The sequence below is a fragment of the Orcinus orca genome, chromosome 11 (assembly GCF_937001465.1).
Source record: "Orcinus orca chromosome 11, mOrcOrc1.1, whole genome shotgun sequence".
NCBI lineage: Eukaryota > Metazoa > Chordata > Mammalia > Artiodactyla > Delphinidae > Orcinus > Orcinus orca.
Genome location: NC_064569.1, coordinates 38,466,014 through 38,483,723, shown reverse-complemented (window position 1 = coordinate 38,483,723; position 17,710 = coordinate 38,466,014). Strand labels below are relative to the sequence as shown.

At 54.7% G+C, this 17,710-nt stretch overlaps 1 protein-coding gene across 1 annotated transcript; it reads right to left on the bottom strand.

The window, feature by feature from the left end:
* Nucleotides 1–403: 403 nt before the first annotated feature.
* Nucleotides 404–8,598, bottom strand: SLC48A1 (solute carrier family 48 member 1). Its single transcript, XM_004274414.4, has 3 exons — nt 8,332–8,598; nt 2,272–2,439; nt 404–1,652 (listed from the first exon to the last, which is right to left on the bottom strand). The coding sequence occupies exons 1-3, from the start codon at nt 8,465–8,467 to the stop codon at nt 1,516–1,518; spliced, it is 441 nt and encodes a 146-aa protein (XP_004274462.1). The 5' UTR covers nt 8,468–8,598; the 3' UTR covers nt 404–1,515.
* Nucleotides 8,599–17,710: the final 9,112 nt, after the last annotated feature.

Genomic DNA, 17,710 nt, shown 5'->3' with positions numbered 1-17,710 from the left:
ATCCAGTGGCGCCTGTCTTTATGGTTCCGAGGCGGCCAGGCTTCTTCAGCCAGCAGAAGGAGCGGCCTCATCACCTCCGACCTGGGCCCAAGCCCTCACAGCCTGGAGAATACGAGGGGAAGCATGTTCATCCCCTTCCCATCTGTCCTGGCCTCTTGGGGCGATAGGCACTCAATCCCACAGACGTTGCTGAGACTGTGCCCCGGGGCATCCTCGCCCTGGCTGGGGGGTTTGCTGAGGGGGCTGGAGGAAGAGAGCTGAACTGTGGGTTCCCCCATGCCAAGTGGGACCAGAGGGAGAGGGTCCCCTCTGAGCTAAGGAAATGGCTTGATGAGATGGCTGGAGACCCCCATTCCCACCCACTGCTCCCACAGTCCGACATAAGAAAGCACCAGAGGCTAGCTGATACAAATGGCTGCTGTATTTCTGCTAAAGTGACAGTGACACAGATAAGGCAAAGAGCTGAGGGGCAGGACACATCAGGTGGGAAAGGGGTAGACCGTGCGAAATGACAACCTAAGACAAAAAGATGGATGGAGCCCTTCCCTTCCGAGTTAGGTGAGCCCTTGGGCCAGTGTATAGGCAGTAAAGCAGATTTTGTCCTTCAGAAGGGAGATTTTAAAAGAGAAAAGCTCTGGGTGAAGGGCAAGGGCAGGAGTGGGGGAGGCATCTCGGGGCCAGGGGCAATCTGGGTGCCATGAGGGGCAGGCATGAGAAGGCCAAATGGAAATGCTGGGCTGGAGGTGCCTGGCACAGGTTTGAGGGTTCCTTCTAGCCCACCCCGTGCTGCCCCCTTCCCCAAAGCCCTTCGGGGGGCAGAAGCACCTTCCCCAAGACCCTTAGTCTGGCCTCATTTGGGGCGTCCTGCTCTGGGGTGTGTGGTGAAGGGGAGGACGGCTCTAGCATACTCATGGGAACCACCTCTGCGAGGAACAGGGTGGGTGGAAAGAGGGACACTGAACTCCCCTCGGGTCCCCAGGCCTTGGGAAAAGAGAAGCAAGTGTTACCATCCCTGGGACCAATGAGTTCAGCTACCTGACTCTTGGGGGACAACAAGATGCGGGTGCTGGGATAAGGGGCTGAGAAGTCTCTACTAGAGATCCCTTACCTGACCTGACCTCCCCAGGGTCCCGTCCCACCTGAGGGAGAGTGTCTAGGGCAGCAGGGACCCCTGCCCCCAGGCACAGGTCAAGGCCCCACTGCCCTACCCCTTGCCTGTTGCCCTGGCCTACTTAGAAAGATTGCCCACTGAGTGCTAAGAAAATAGATGCACTTGAAAAGGTCTAAAGCTACCCTCCATTCACGCTGATGAGCAACATGGCAGGACCCCTTTCCACGGCACCCAGGGTTCCCCCCAAGGGGACAGGACAGCTCCCAGGGAGACCACCGTCCTCCTGCTGTATACTTTCTGCCCCGGTTCTGGGGTTCCCAGGGGGTGTACAGGCCCGCCTGATGTCTCAGAGGCTGAGTCCAGGTCCTGAGGACCACCAGGGTGCGGAGACCTCATCGCTCAGGTCAGAAATCGCTGAGGATGCTGATGTCGGCAAAGTCAGCCCGGTAGCGGTGGGCATAGAGGCTGAGCAGGAAGGCCCACTTGAAGGAGATGAAGCTCCACACACAGGAGAGGTAGTAGCTGTTGGGGTCTGTGAGGCCTGCAGGGGAGAGGAACCCAACCGTGACTTGAGAGGACCTTGCCCTTGACCCTAGCCACCATGCCACAAGCCCCGGGCCATCCTTCCCCACAACCTCCAACAGAGGCTGAACTGAGCCAATGGAGAGATCAGGTGTGATAGAGGTTTCAGAGCATTCAGAGTTTGCAGGCAGGAGGCAGTGGGGATGAGGGTTGGCTAATCACAGGGCTGTATCATCCGCTCTGCTTCTGTGACACTGACCCTAAGCCACTGCCTTCCAATGTGCTTCAGCATCAGAGCGGGCAGGAAGAGCCTCTGGCTACTTGCAGACTGCAGCCACCAGGGGGCGCTCCCATACCCTCCGCTGGAGGCTAAAAAGGGCGGCTAACCACACACTCCTGGGTGCTGAATGCAGCACACACTTCCCACGCGTTTCATTGATCCCTTCCAACCCAGGGGCGGGGATGGGGGGCGTCCATTCTCCCCACTTTTACAACGAGAAAACTCGGGCACAGGGAGGTTAAGTGGTCTGTCCCTTAAGACCTTGGACGTAAGTGTTGAACCCAGGACAGGAATCCCAGGCCTCCTGAGTGCTCCACCCACCGGCCCTCCCACGCCCTCCCTTTGTGGAGGCCCTTACTCTGGTGTCCGGTGACGGCCAGCACAAGGAAGGTGCAGAAAGTGGCGACAGAGACGGCCGAGAAGAGGACGCCCACGAAGAAGAAGCCACGCAGCCCCTTGAGCCACGTCCTCCAGTAATCCTGCATGTACATCACGTGCGTCACCAGGACCCACAGCGCTAGCACACCTGCCGGGAGAGACGGCTCAGGCAGCGCCCCTCTCCTCACCTGCCGACCCCCCAGAGCCCTGCAGGTCCCCCAGGCCAGGCTCTTCGCATAATAACAGTAGTGTTGGCCTTTTCACTCTCCCGGTAAAGTGGAGTTTGCTGGAGGCCGCGTGGCCTGTGATATGAAGAGGATGTGAATGCAAAAGCAGCTAGGAGAATCTGGCTGCCTTTACTAAGCCACACATTAACGAGATCTGCAAAAAATATAAAACTATGTCATTCTTCTCCCTCATTTTTTTGCTTTGGAAAACCCGAATACTTCTTACAAAAAAATGTTACTTATGTTAACACAATGTTATTATTATTATTATTATTTGCGGTACACGGGCCTCTCACTGTCGTGGCCTCTCCCGTTGCGGAGCACAGGCTCCGGACGCGCAGGCTCAGCAGCCACGGCTCACGGGCCCAGCCGCTCTGCGCCATGTGGGATCTTCGCGGACCGGGGCATGAACCCGTGTTCCCTGAATCGGCAGGCAGACTCTCAACCACTGCGCCACCAGGGAAGCCCACAATGTTATTTTTAATATTACTTTAAAATGCTTAAAACTGTTCTCAGTTTTAATTTCTAATACAGTCCATCTCGATAGATATAACCCACATAAACAAAATTTCCTTCGGGTCTCACCACTTTTTAAAGAGTGTAAAGGGGTCCTAAAGTCAGAAAGTTCGAGGACTGCTGCAGCCCAGCCTGCTTTCCGGGGACTCCCCACTACCCACCCTGGGGGCCACAGCTGTGAGAAGCATTCCTCCCGCCCTGATGCTTCTGCTCTCCCAGCCTTCAGAGGCCACCACCGTAACGTTGCAAGGCCTGTGGCTGAGCTCTTGGCAGTGGGGCTCTCCCCAAATTCCATGTATTGGTTTTATGGGATGGGGAGGCCCAGTGGTTAAAACCCCCAGGGCCACCCAGTACCCAAGTGGCCTTCTTCTTGCCCTTGGCCAGACTCCATTTTATTAATTTCCTTTTTAGGCCACACCACGAGGCATGCGGAGTCTAAGTTCCCTGACCAGGGATCAACCCGTGCTCCCTGAAGTGGAAGTGCAGAGTCTTAACCACTGGACCGCCAGGGAAGTCCCCTAGCCAGACTCCATTCTACTAAGTCGTTTGCTGAAAGATGCCCCTAGCCGGTCCTGGGCCTGCCCTCTGGGCCCGACTGGGCAGTTCCCCTACGATGCCAGCTGCCGCTCAGACAATACAATGAATGCCCTCTGTGCCGGGCTGTGCCTGCCGCCGCAGCCCAGAGAGTGGAGCAAATAGCAGTTCCATTGGCAAGGGTCCAGGGCAGGGCCGCAGGGTCCTGACAAGGGACGAATGAGGGACAAGGCAGAGCCAGCTGCAAGCTGTCCACCTGTGTGTAGACCGCTGGATCCTAGGAGTCAGGAGGCCCTTCAAAAAGTGAGCCGCACACGCTGCACGCAGAGGAGCACGGGAAGGCTGGGGAAAGTGGTCAGCTCTGGCAAGGGAGAGAAGGAAGAGAAGGTGACAGGGAGATCGGGGTGGGAGAGTGCTTTGACTGAATCTATGACGTTTTAATTTTTTAGGCTGAATGGTAAGAATGAGGGAGTTCACTAAATTGCCTATCCTTTTTTACTTGCCTGCAATGTTTCATAATGTTTTTTTAAGTTGGGGGAAAATCAAAAGGCAGGGGGGAATGTCATCACAGATCTCTGCTCTGATTACCGGCTTAGAAGCTGTCACAATTCAGGCAGCCTGGCAAGGGCCAGAAAACCACGAGACTGCCAACCAGGAGACCTGGGCCTGGCACCGAGGTGCTGCTCGTGACTCTCAGAGCCTCGGCGCTTCCACATCTGCAAGTGGGGGAGCCCAAAGGTCCCGCCAGCCTGGAAACGGTGACCCAGGACTCCCTGCTAGTGAGGACTCAGCTCTGCCAACACCTGCCGCTTCCCTTCCCACGCTGTTTGACCCACGCTCTCCCAGCTCTGCCCTTGCCCCCCCTCAGCCTTCCTCAGGGGTTGGGGGCCTGGAACATGGGTCCCTCCAGCCCTGGGATCAGGGTGAGGCAAGACAAGCTTGTCTCTGTCCCTGCCTAGGCAGGAAGTGGGAGCAGGCCAGAGGTGGACAGAATAACAATCCCCCGGCTACAGCTTAACATCTTCCGTGATCCGGATGGACGGTGTGATAGCCACCTTTTCCAGAAGTGTTTCCCAGTCCTCTCACACAGGTCCTAAGTGTTCACTGGGGGAGCTGTTTGGTTTCTTAAAGGGCCCGCGGAAGGAAGCGTATCGTCACTGAGCACATCCAAGGAACCGTCAGATGGGTACCTTTGCGACCGCTCCACTTGCCCTCTATCTGCTCACTATGCCACGGAGGGGCTGAGATAGATGGCTCTCAGATGCTTTACCACTCAAAGATTCTAGAAGCCAGCTTAGGGGAAAAATAAGGTCAGAGCAATTCCCGCGTGACTCAGCAATTTCTAGGTTAGGAAGTGTTGAAATAGGGGCCTGTGGGATGCCCTCTCTTAGTCCACTGGCCACGCTCCAGTGGTGCCCCCAGGACACCCCCCCACACACACACATCCATGTACCAAAAAGGGCTGAGCAGAAGAGGAAGATGGCCATTTTGGGTGTGCCAGGCCCCAGCTCTCTGTTAATAAGCAGACGCATCCTGCCCCACCTCTCACTTGCCCTGCACACAGCCCTGGCCTCCAGATAAACACAGGCCACATCTGGAAGCAGGCCCCTCCCCACCAGCCCTGGCTCCCGCCTCTGTCCTTAGAAGGGGGATCTCCCCCAACTCCATCCAGTGGGTCAGTGAAGGAGCACAAGCCCCCCCCGCCCCCCCGCCGGTCCCTCCCACACCTCAGCCCTGCTCACTCCCCTGGGACACTCTGGACTCCAGGAAGCCTGGTCTGCATAACTCAGGGCAGAATGGACGGTTTCCCAGGCCCACCCGGATGCATGTCCACACCAGACCTCACCCCTCGCTCCACCCCACCTGCTTCAAGGAGCAGGGCTCTGCTCGGTGGCTCGGGGCTCAGAGCTGACAGGCCCAGGACAAGGAAGGCACACAGGTGGTCAGTGAAAGTACCCCCAGCGGCTGGGTTGGAGGTGAGGGGCCAGGAGCCCAGGGGAGCTCACAGGGAAACAGACAAGTGGGCCACTGGACCCAGGCCCTACTCTCTGCCTCCACCCCTCCCCTCCACCCCTGTCCTTTCTCAGCTCATGGGGAAGAACACAGAGCTGGTTAGACTCCTGGGCAACTTTTCTATTCTTATTCTCTTTCCTCGGTCTACTAGACCTAGAGCAAGTCTTTTTCCCAAGCGTTCCCACAGCAAAACTATTTCTTCCGCCTCTCCTCCAAGCCAGTTCTTCCCAGACGCACACCAGGATGGGAGAGACTGGGTCTCTACCCACGAACGTTTCTCCCAGGTCCCCAGGAAATCAACAGCCCCCAGCAGCCCCACCTGGCACGCAGGGGAAGGAGCACGCTGGGGCTGCCCTCTGGTGACTCAGCAGTTTCTGGAAAATGCCAAGTCAGAAGCGGGGTACGCACCAATCTGCTGACGCTTCATCCCCAAAAGAGGAAGAGGCTGACTGGCTGCAGACCCTCTCAGCACCCATTCAGGGCGCAGAGGGTGTGTGGCCCTGGCAGCCCTCCCCCACCTGCCACACTGCCACCACCACCACCGTCACCAGGCGGCTTTGGTTCTGCGATGGCTGTCGGGGAGCTGCCAGGACCCTGCTCTAGCTGGTCGCTGCCCTAGCACCTCTTGCTGTGGGCGGCTCCACAGCTGGCCTGCCTCAGAGGCCAAGGGAAATCTGCAGGGAGGAAGAGAGGGCAGGGCTCAGGTCAGAGGGAAACCCTGGGACTCCCTGGAGCTGCCCCCCGACGGGCAGCTGAAAGATGGATGATTCGGGGAGAGGACATACAGCTGTAGCATTCCAGACCTGAACGGGGTCTCACACAACACCCCTGTCAGCAGAATCTCCTTCCATTCCTTACGGATGAGGAAACTGAGGCCCAGGGGGCATCGATGTGCCCATGGTCACACAGCTCGGTGGGGCTCACTCCACCAGGCCAGACTCCGACACACCCAGCTCTGATACCAGGGGCAGCCCTCCCTCCTCACCGCCCACCAGCGCCCTCATCTCAAGTCTCATCAGGGCAGCCCCTGGGCCTCGCCTGGAGAGTCACACCGCCTTCCTGAGGGGAAAGCAGCAGGCCGACAGGAAATAGGAAAACACTGCAAAGCCCAGAGAATCATGAGGAACATGGTGGGCGGTGGGGTGCAGCGGGGAAGGGGGTCAGGCGTCTGCTGATAACTGAGCAGAGGTGGGCAGGCTGGCCCCCTGGGAGGAACCACAGGTGGGGCATCTAGGCAGGCATGAGAGCAGCCCAGCCAGGCAACCACGTGCCCTTCCTCGGAGAACCCAAGTGCTCTGCCTGGCATTGCTTAGGCCGTGGTTACCTACACCCCTCTTCCAGGGCAGAAGCCCCACCTCCCGTCCCTTCTTGACCCAGGTGTGGCACTCAGTGAGCTTTGGGGCCATGAGCAAACCTCGTTATTTTTAGTTAGTCCATGTAGGGCTCCTGTGGCAGAGGAGTTTAATTATGGAGTCAGATCATCCTGTGCAGAACTATGAACCTTACACGTATTTTTTCCCAAAGTGCTTTCCCCACACATATAATTTCATGTAGCTGTGTAACCCTAGGTAAGCTATATAAATAGCTTATAAATAAATAGCTTATATATAAATAAATATATAAAAAATATAAATATATATATAAATAGCTTATATATAAATAGCTTATATATAAATAAAAAATAGCTTATATATAAATAAATATATAAAAAATATATATATAAAAAATATATATATAAATAAATAGCTTACACTAAGCCTCAGTTTAAGCCTGACCTGTAAAATGGACCCAATAATAATGCCTACTTCCTAGGACTAACGTAAGGATTAAACGAGATGATGAAAGCAGTTTGCTTAACACAGTGTCTGACACATAGGAAGCATTAAAAAAAAAAAAAGTTAGCAAGTAGAAATGATATGCTTCGTCTTCACACCAATTCTACAACACAGAGAGGTTAACAACATGCCCAAAGGTGCACAGCGAGTACAGAGCACCGGTAAGCACCAGACCTCCCCCAGCGCACTGACGTTCTCAACTCCGGTACAAGCCTCCTCTGGCCTCCTTGAGGCACAGAAAGGGCGGTCGGAGCCGCCCTTGGCCCAGGAGCCACAGCAGAAGAGTGGCAAAGAGACACCAACATGGTGGGAAAAAAAGTCGTTTCCATCAGATCCCTAGCGCGGTCCTCCGGGGCTCCGCTGAGGACTCCGCTGGCGACTCCGTTGGCGGTGGACTCCACCCTGTTAGGAGGCACATGGGCTTCCCCGGGAACCCCCAGCCCTCCTTTCCACTTACTTCTTCTCTGCCCTCACCCAGTCCCCAGGGAAGGGGCGCGGATGCCCCAGCACAAGTGTGTGTGTGTGTGTGAAGACCGCCGGGTCTTCACACCTGGCTGCGCGAAGGAGGTGGCGAGAGCAGCGGGCGTGCAGGGAGGACGCTGTCACTGGGCCCAGGGTGGAGGGCGGACGGGCTAACCCGGGGGCGCCGGGGCTGGTGCAAATGACACATACGGGACGTCGGCGCCTCGGGCGGGCATTGAATTCCTGAGGCCCCCCGAGGATGTCCAGGAGCCCGGGCCCGCGCGGGGCCTGCTCTGCCCACGGCCAGTTTTGGGTAAACACCCCACCCGCTCCCCCGGGAAGCGCCGCCCGCGAGGAGCCTGCGGAGCAGCCGCCGGCTCCTCCCCGCAGCCGCGCGCCCGCGTCCGCGCGGCCGGAGCCGGGACCCAGCGACCCCCGCGCGCCCCGCGGTACCTGCGAGCCCCCCCATGGCCGCGGTCCCCGGCTGTCTGTAGACCACCGTCCAGACGAGGAAGATGGAGAAGCCGGCCACGGAGCTGAGGCCGGAGTAGGCGGCGCGGAGGCCGAGCTGCAGGCGGGACGGGGCCATGGGGCTGCGGGCGCCGGGCGCAGAAGGCGAGCGTGGCCGGCGGTCACAGGTGCAGGGCCCAGAGCAGGAGCCGGGCGCCGGGAGCCGGGGGCCGAGCCGTAGCCGCCGGCCGCCCGCGCTCCGCCCCCGGCCCGCCCCCTGCGCCGCCGGCACAGCGCCCTCCCCGGCCGGAGGCCGCCCGCGCCCGGAACCACAGTGGAGGGCGCGTCCTGGGCTTGGCCTTGAGTCCTCGGGCCCCTGATCATTCGGGGATGCCGCCTAAAAAGGCAGGTTCCGGGCTTCGTCCTCTGAGCTACAGGATATTTGGTCCCTGGCGGGGCCCGGAAATGTACGGGTGTACAAGCCAGCTGCCGTGATTACTTTTAAATTTATCACGTTCTCCTTTAAAATTTAAGATGTAAATTTCTCGTTAAAAATCAAGATATAAAAATTAAGATAGATGAAAGTACACAGTGAGTATGATTCCTTCCGCCCCTATCTATCCATCAGTTCCCTCCTCAGGGATTAAGCGATTCTCAGAAGATTCTTCTCATGGAACATCTGCCCCATCTTCTAACGTCAAACACCTCACCCTGAAGGACAGCTCCCTTCTCCTTTCATCTCCGCAAGCCTCGTCCTCCCAGCCCAAATCTACCAAACATCACTCCCATCAGAATCAGACAATTCTAGGGTAGAGGCTGGAATCTATAGCAGGTGTATACTGAGCTCCCTCCGTGGGCCCAGTGCCACGCTGGGAGCCGGCAGGGAAAATCAAAAAACACAACACACGGAGCCCTCAAACACTTATAATCTAGTTGGGGAGGCCCGTCACATAGTGGCGCAAAATAAGTAGCCAATATACCTTGTATTTATTGCTTTTCACTGCTGTAACAGAGTACCACAGATCTAGGGGCTTCAAACAACACACATTTATTATCCTACAGTTCTGTACGTAGGTGTCCAAAAAAAGGAACTCAGAGGGCTAAAGTCTAGGGGGTGGCAGGGCTGCCTTCCTTTCGGAGGCTCGAGGGGAAAATCTGTTGCTTTGCCTTTTCCAGCTTCTAGAGCTGCCCACATCCCTTGACTCCTGAAGGTCTTCCTTCATCTTCAAAGCAAACACACCCCTCGGACCTCTGCTTCTGTCATTACATCATCTCCTTTTCTCCTGCCAACTCTGCTGCCTCCTTCTTTTCCCTTATAAGGACCCTTATGATTAAGAACCTGGATAATCCAGAATAATTTCCCCATCTCAAGATGCTTAACTTAATCACATCAGCAAAATCCTTTTTGCCATGTAAAGTAACGTATTCACAAATTCCGGGGATCAGGACATTGATATCTCGGGGGGCCATTATTCTGCTATCACATCTCTCTGGAATGTAATCTCCATGAATAGCGACTGTGCCTCTTTCATTCACACCAACACATAGAAGAGTTCACAGCACATAGTAGCCCTTTAGTAAACATTTGTCGAATAGATGAATGTGAGTGAATGAAGGTAAGAATCAAATAACAATAAAGGGGATCATACACAAGAAACCTAGGCAGGACATGATTAATTGCCAAGCGAGCAATGTAAACCACATTTGCCTCGCTTCAGAATAGTCTAGGGAGCTTCATTTTTTTTTTTTAAAAAAAAAAAGACCCCCAGACTCCACCCCTGACAGTAAATTTGAATCTTGGGAGTATATATATATTTTTAATGAGAAGTGATTTTAATGAGGTGAGCTCGGCATCCAGTCCTCCTTTGGGAGCCACTGATGGAGAGAGTTAGTGCTGGCTGTTCAGAGGAGGGAGCGAGCCCTGTGGTCCAGAGTACACTGCCACGGATGGTTCCAGAGCTGGCTGGCAGGGATAACAGTCCTCCACGCAGTGGGAGCAGCCTGTGTGACAGCCCAGAAGGAAGAAATAACATGGCAGGTTCGGGAAACTGTAAGTAGTTTGTGGTCTGTGGGTGGAGTGATGGATTTTGAGGTTGGAAATGTTCTGAACATAAAGGGCCTTGCTTGCTCTGCTGAAAAGGCTTTCCCCTGTCTCTGTGAAGCCAGGGGAGGGAAGTAACAGTTCTGTGTTTTAGAAATGTGGCCAGGGTAATAGTGTGAGGATGAACTTCCTTCGAAAGGACTAGAAAGCAGAGAGGTCATTCGGACAAATTCTTCACCTCCCTGTGCTTTAGGTACTCCGTCTGTAAAATGGGGACAGGGCACAGCTGTGATGTCTACTTCAACGTGTTATGATGAAGAGGCAGTGCTTAGAAGAGTGGCAAGTATGTAGCAGGTGCTTAAAAAATGTCGGCAAGTATGGTTAGTAGCAGCAGAAAGGTTGCCACAGGAGGAGAGCCTGAAAGGTGGTTCAGGCTGAGGCAGTGAGAATGGGGAAGAGGGGCTGATTCAAGAAATATTTAAGCTATTTGAACCTTAAGGTCAGGTAGCAATTAATTAGCTGGGCAGACAGAAAGGAGGAGAGCAAAAATATTTATTATGAGTGCACGTCAGGAGTATTGGAGAGGAGTTAACAAACTCGTTACACTGGAGAGTGAGGTTGTGCAAGAAAATAACGAGAGATAATTATGTAACAGTAGCTTGGGCCCAGGATGTAGGTTACCAGCAGGCTGACACTTTTTTTTACATGTGGAAGCAATACGGAGCTGTTGAAGGATTTTATGTTCAGATGGGATCACCACTTACTGTGTGACCTGGGCAGTTTTCCCCTAACTCAGGAGAACTTTCTGCCAAGAAGAAAATATTCTATATCTGCCCTCTTCAGAATGGCAGCTACTAGTCACACGTGGCTGTTGAGTATTTGATATGTGCCTAGTATGACCGAAGAACTGAATTTTTGATTGATTTTAATTTAAATAGCCACACGTGGCTAGTGGCTACCATATTTGACAGCACAGGAACTTCTCGGAACCCCTGTTTCTCCATCTGTGTAGTGGGAATGATGATACATCATCGGCTTGTTATAGCAATCGAGAGATATTGAGATACTGCAGTTAAAGCACTCAACACAGTAATTTGACAAACTATTATCACTGTTGTTGAAATTCTTGTTATTATTGAACAGGGCTAGCATGACATAAACCGTGCCTTAAGAAGATTATTTGGTATCCAAGTTGGATTTGATGGGAAGAGAAAATTGTAGAAGAGAAAGCGTTCACAAGGCTATTTCTGTGGTGAGATGTGGGATAATTAAGATCTTATCTGGAGAAAGGCCACGAGAAGGGAAAGCATGGGAGGGTTATGAAGCTGCAAAGCACACTGGTATGCACCACGCATGCTCTTCTCTCCACATCAGCTTCCTTTCCAAGGTGCTTTCTGAGAGTGCACTCCCATCCCAACCCAAGACAGACACCACTGCCCACCCCCCCCATCCCCAAGAGAGAGAGCCATTCTCCCTGCCGGTGACAGAGACCACCAGTGTTCACCATTAGCATCCTTCTTCTGGCACGTGACCTACTAAATAGGAACTTTGAACACTTCCCAGCTTCCTTGCAGTTAAACTGATGCCATGAGAGTGAGTTCTGAGCAATGGAATCGAAGCAGAAGCCATGTGTGCCATTTCCAGGCTGGACCCATACAGTCTCCCACGCAGCCCTCATTCCCTCTTCCCATTCTGTGATGATTCTAGAGGCCACATGTTGAAGACAGCTGCGCCACATGACGGAAAGAGCCTGGGACCCTTGAACGAATGAATGAACAGAACTACCCACTCCATTCCCCAAACCTGCATCGGACTGTAATAGGAATGAAAAATACACCCTTTTCTTCGTGCTAAGCCACTGAGATTTCGGAGTCATTACAGCTAACCTCCTTACCCTAATACACCATCCCTCATTCCATTTCAGGTCATGAAAACGTCTCTTATAGGGATAACCTGTCTGAACTACCAATCCCTCCGAAGTCACTTTTAAATTGGGCCCCACCAGTATTAAGACAGACTCCTGACTCCCACCCACAGACACCTTGTCTCCTAAGACATTTCTTTCTCATTCCCCCAAAGCAGGCACATTCCAGACATAGATCTCCTCCCACAATGTTACATCAAGGATACCCCTACCGAGCTATATGACAGTTCATTGAGTTTCTTGGACGTGTGAGGGCTTCCTCCTCTCTGCTTCTTAATCCCCGCACAGAGGGACCTCTGATGTCCTTTGGGGTATATCCTTGTTTACTGTAGCTCCAGCCCCAAACCTAGGCACCAGTTGGTCCTCTCCTTCCTTTACCCCCTATGTGCAATTCATTAGCAAGTACGGTTGGGTCTGCCCTGTCCTTTCTCCCCAAGACACTGCTTAGTCCAGGCACCATCATCACCACCTCCCCACTTGCAGCAGCTCCCTACGTGGTCATCCTCTGCTTGTTCTTTCCCCTCCAATCCACTCTCCAGCCAGCAGCTGGAATAGTCTTTTAAAAATAACAACCAGAACATGGCACTCCCCTGCTTAAATCCCTCCAATAGCTTCCATAGCAATTGGGGTAAACAAGTCAGTTGCCAACTCCGACTAGTCTCACCTCTGCCCATTTCACTTCAGGCACACTGGCCTTCTTTCTGTTTCTTGAATGTGCCAAGCTTGTTCCTGCCCCGGGGTCTTGGTAACTTTGTATCTGGAAAGCTCTCCTCTGAGTGCTCATAAGATTCATAAGGCTTGCTCATCGTTCAAGCCTCAGGTCACATGTTACTTCCTCAGAAAGGCAATCCTGTCCTTCCTCTCTAAAGTACAGTCCCCTACTCTGTCTTACGTCTTGTGATAAGTGATAGCACTATGTGAAATTGTCTTGCGTATTTGTTTATCCTTTCCAACTCCACCCTTGCCATCCCATTGGAATATAACCTCCATGAGGGCAGGGGCTTTACCTTTTAGGGACCAACTCCTCTCAGTTTGCCTAGGACTGTCCTGGTTTTACCAACACACGTCCAACATTCCAGGAAACCCCTGAGTCTAGGGAAAACTCTGATGGTTAGTCACCCTATTGCCTTCCTTGATCACTTCTGTATCCCCAGTACCTAGTCTAATGCCAGGGCCTTAGGTAGGAACTCAATAAATATCTGTGCAATAAATAAAGGCAAGAATGGCTGGCTGTCCATAAAGAATTCTTTGATCCTGGCTCTAGGGGGCAGCCTTCTCCACCCTTGTGTCTTGAGACCGAGCTCTGCAAGGTTGGGCTAAAAATCTTATTTGCAAGATTTTCCCCAGAACTTACGTGGTCCCTTGGCTCACCTCCAGCCCTTGTGGAGTTCAAGGCTAAGGACCCTGGTTAAGGCAGCCCCAGGCCGTGCCTGACACGGAGGTGGATCCCCTTGGGCCCAGCCCGCCTCAGCTGGTCCCCCTGCAGCTTCGTCTTCCTCTTGAGGTCAGGCTCATAGACCACAGAGCTGAAAGGACCATTCTAGAGAGGAAGAGCAGGTGGCTCATTGCAGGGAAGAGCTGGCCCCATCATGAGCACCGCAGCTGCCCAGACTGCAGGAAGTAATCCCGAGTTGAGGACTCAGGTCCAGGGGGACACCTTGGCCGCTCCTCCCCCAGCGCTGCTCCCTAGGGCCGTGGCTGCCTTCTGCCCCTAGAAGGGGACATCTTCACCTTTTATGGCTAGAGTGAAACCATTCACAGTCTGGCTTCTCACTGAGACCCCACTTCCTCTGCCTGCCCACTGACGACCTGGAGGTCCACGCAGAGGACAGGATGCTGAGTGAGAAGATGCTGAGCGGAAGCAACAGGTCTTTGAGCTCCAGGGCTAGATAAGCATCAGAGACAGACAAGTGTGGAGAGGGAGAATGTGCGAGCGTGTACGCGTGTTAGCAATCACAGCCGCTGCAGCATTTGGAAGGGCAACAAGGAGGGGCCCGGGGCCTAGGCCTGCTCGCCTCTCCTTGTCCTCTGGTGACTTCCATCTGCTGACCTGAACCCCCAATCACAGGTGCATCCTCCAATGCGCTCGCTCTTTTCCTTTCCCTTTCGCTGTGGGGTTGTTGTTGGGTGAGGGGAGAGAGAGGGAGAGAGAGAGAAAGAGACAGAGAGAGATAAAGCCAGGAGTTAACCTCTGCATGGACTGGAGCCTGGGGCTGTGGGGAGTGAGCGAATACAAAGGCTGAGGCCAGGAGAGGAGGGCATCAACTCTCCCTAAAGGACAAAGCCCGGCACAGGGATTAGTACATATTTGTCCTTCAGATTTGAGTTTAGGGACTGGATTTGTTGAATGAGAAAGTCACCACGGAGGCTTGATCAGGACACACAGATCCCCCCAAAAGCTTGACACCTGTGCTTAGTCCAGCGCTCGGGACCCATGAATAGCACCCTAGAGAGGTTTGAGGTGCGAATCTGAGGGCACTCCCTGGAGGAGGGAGAGGATGGGCTAGAGACAGACTGAGGCAGTGCAAGGAACAGAGATGGGCCAAGAACCTGTTGGAAAGGTAACAGAAGGAGAGGCAGACCTGGGGGAGCCATGAGGAAGGTAGAAGGACCCATGGCAGGAGAGGGGGAGACGAGTTTACCTATTCCACTCAAGAGGCCTCTCCTGGGTCTTCCCTGGTGGCGCAGTGGTGAAGAATTCTCCTGCCAATGCAGGGGACACGGGTTCAAGCCCTGGTCCAGGATGATCCCACATGCCACGGAGCAACTAAGCCCGTGCGCCACAACTACTGAGCCTGCGCTCTACAGCCGCGAGCTACAACTACTGAGCCTGCATGTTGCAGCTACTGAAGCCCGTGTGCCTAGGGCCTGTGCTCCACAACAAGAGAAGCCACCACAACGAGAAGCCCGCGCACCAACAAGGAAGAGTAGCCCCCGCTCGCCGCAACTAGAGAAAAGCCTGTGCTCAGCAACAAAGACCCAATGCAGCCAAAAATAAAATAAAATAAATAAACAAATAAATAGAAGAAGCGTCTCCTGAGGGCCTCTGTGCCCACAGCCCTGGCTGTGCTAAGCACGCGGCCTGGATTTCTAATTGTAGTTGTGGTGAGTGCCGGGCGTGTGGAAGAGAAATGGGGCCCTGCAGGAGGAACTGACACAAGCCGGGCTCTGTGGCAGGAGAAGAACCTGGCAGGGGCACAGCAGTGGCTGCTTCGCCTGGCACCCAGGACTCCAGCCGGCACCGTCAGCTGAGGCCTGGGGGAGACTGGAGATTAAATCAGGATCCAGTCCTCTGTGGAATGAGAGGGGGAATGCTGAGGTGGGCTCCATGCCCGCCCTGCAGCAGGTTTAAGGGGAGTCCGCTGCCCTCCATTTCTCTGGAGGTAAAGCTCCTAGCTGAGGGGGCTCTGAGGCAGGAGCAGGAAGGACTTCCTGAGGCCTGGGTGGGAAGTCTGAGCCGCTGGGGGCCGCCTCTCCATCCTGGAGCGGAGGACCGATCCCAGGCGGGGAGGGAGTGGCCTGCGGCCTTCTCTCTCAGTCAGACCTGCAGACGTCACCTCTCTTTTCTGTTTCCCTCTACAGACCCCATCTCTGCAGCCTCCCCTGGCCTTTCGCTGTGTCCTCTCTGGAGGGAGGAAATGGGCAGTGGGTCTAGTGCCGAGTCTTTGGAGTGTTCAGCTTCCTCTGGCCCCAGCACTTCCCGAGTGGGATTTGGGGGCAGGACTGGGGTCTGCTCTGATGCTAGGAAGGGCCTTCTCTGCATGGCCTGCTTGCCTGGTCACTCACAGCCTTGCCCTCTCCTCGGCCAGGGCTCAGGATCCACATGGAACCCTCCCTCGGGCTACTGCAGCTGCCCCTGCCTAAGTCTCTAAAAGGGCAAAGTGGGTGCAGAGTTCGAGTCCTGAGCAAGGGCCCAGGGAAGATGGGAGCCCCTGAGATGAGGGTCCGGGGAAGGCTGGGGATGTTGGGAGGAGGTAGTGCGGGCAGTGAGCCCCAGGGAGAGGCGGGGGAGTGGTGTGGGCCGGCAAGTGCAGACTGGAAGCCCCAACAGGGGTGCAGGCGAGGGAGCCAAGGAGAGGGCTCCGGGCCTGAGGGAAAGTGGTCACGACTGGGCTGGAGCCACGGTTTCAGAGCACTGATTACTCAAGGGCAGATGCAGTGTCTCCTGGGTATGTGGAATACACATACACACACACACACACACACACACACACACACACACACTTGAGAAGCAGAAGCTGGAGGGAGAAAGCACCGCCTGCACATTCAAATACCACCAAACTTGCCTGCTAGGCAGGCCTGTTCCCCTCCCTTTAGCACAGCTCCAGACCTGCCCCTGCTTTCTACCCTGATCTGCCAGCCTCTCCTCACCCTCTGGCTACCGCCATCAGCACCACGGGCCTGTCCGGTGACCGTTTCCTTGCTCCTGTCGTGCATGGGTAGCTTGACCACCAGCCAGAAGAATGTGCCTGCAGGAAAGTGTGGGGACTCTGTTCTCGCCTCAGTCAGCTCCCCACTGCTCCCCAGCCCTGTCCCGCCCTCACAGACCTCCCTCCAGCTTGCCCCCCACTTCCTCTGCGTCTCTGCTCTACCACTGTCATAGTGGCTCAAGAGTGACTGGCTGTGACCTGCTGGTCCCAGGAAGGTTTGGCTTGGTGCCCATCAGTGTTCCAGCTCCCTGCCTCAGTCCCCCAGGAATGGGCAGGGGAGGAGATGGGGGAACTGGACTGGAACCATCCTTGGGGCCAGAAGCCTGGACAAGTGCCAGAGGACCTTCAACCTTCCAGAGCCGGGAGGTAGAGCCCAGGTGAGGGTACCTGGGCTCTCTTCTCAGTCCCTCTCCATTTGTTGATAAGACATGGCCAGGGGATCACATAAGGATGCTGAGGGAAGCTGCAGCAGGCCAAGGTACCCAGGCACAGCCCTTATATCCTCTGGCCTCCAAGCTGGCCCTTTTCCTCAGTCCCGCTGCCAGCCTATCAGCTAAGACGTCCTCCAACCTCCCACCCTCCAACCCACCGGCAACCTCAGGGGACACAGCTGAGCCTCGTAAGCAAGGTTTGCAGCACAGAAGGAGAAAAGATAGGAGACAAAGAAGCAGCCGGGAGGGAGGTGAAACAAACTGTCCGAAAATGAACTGGGGAAGCAGCCCCTCTCCCTTCCGCCCTGCCCTTGGTACAGGCCCACAGCAGGCCCCGGCTGACTGTCCCACCAACTTCAGCTCATTTCCACCCGGAATCATTGAGCACCTGCTTTATGCCAGCCACTGTGCTGGGTATGGAGGCCTGACCAGATTAGTGTGTTAGTGAGCTACCAGAAAATTCCACCAGGCTCCGTGGCCCTGGAGCCCAGTATCTGCCCAGTTTTAGATCTCCAGTTTACAGCAGAGTTGCTGGAACTTACAGTAAATGCCGTTG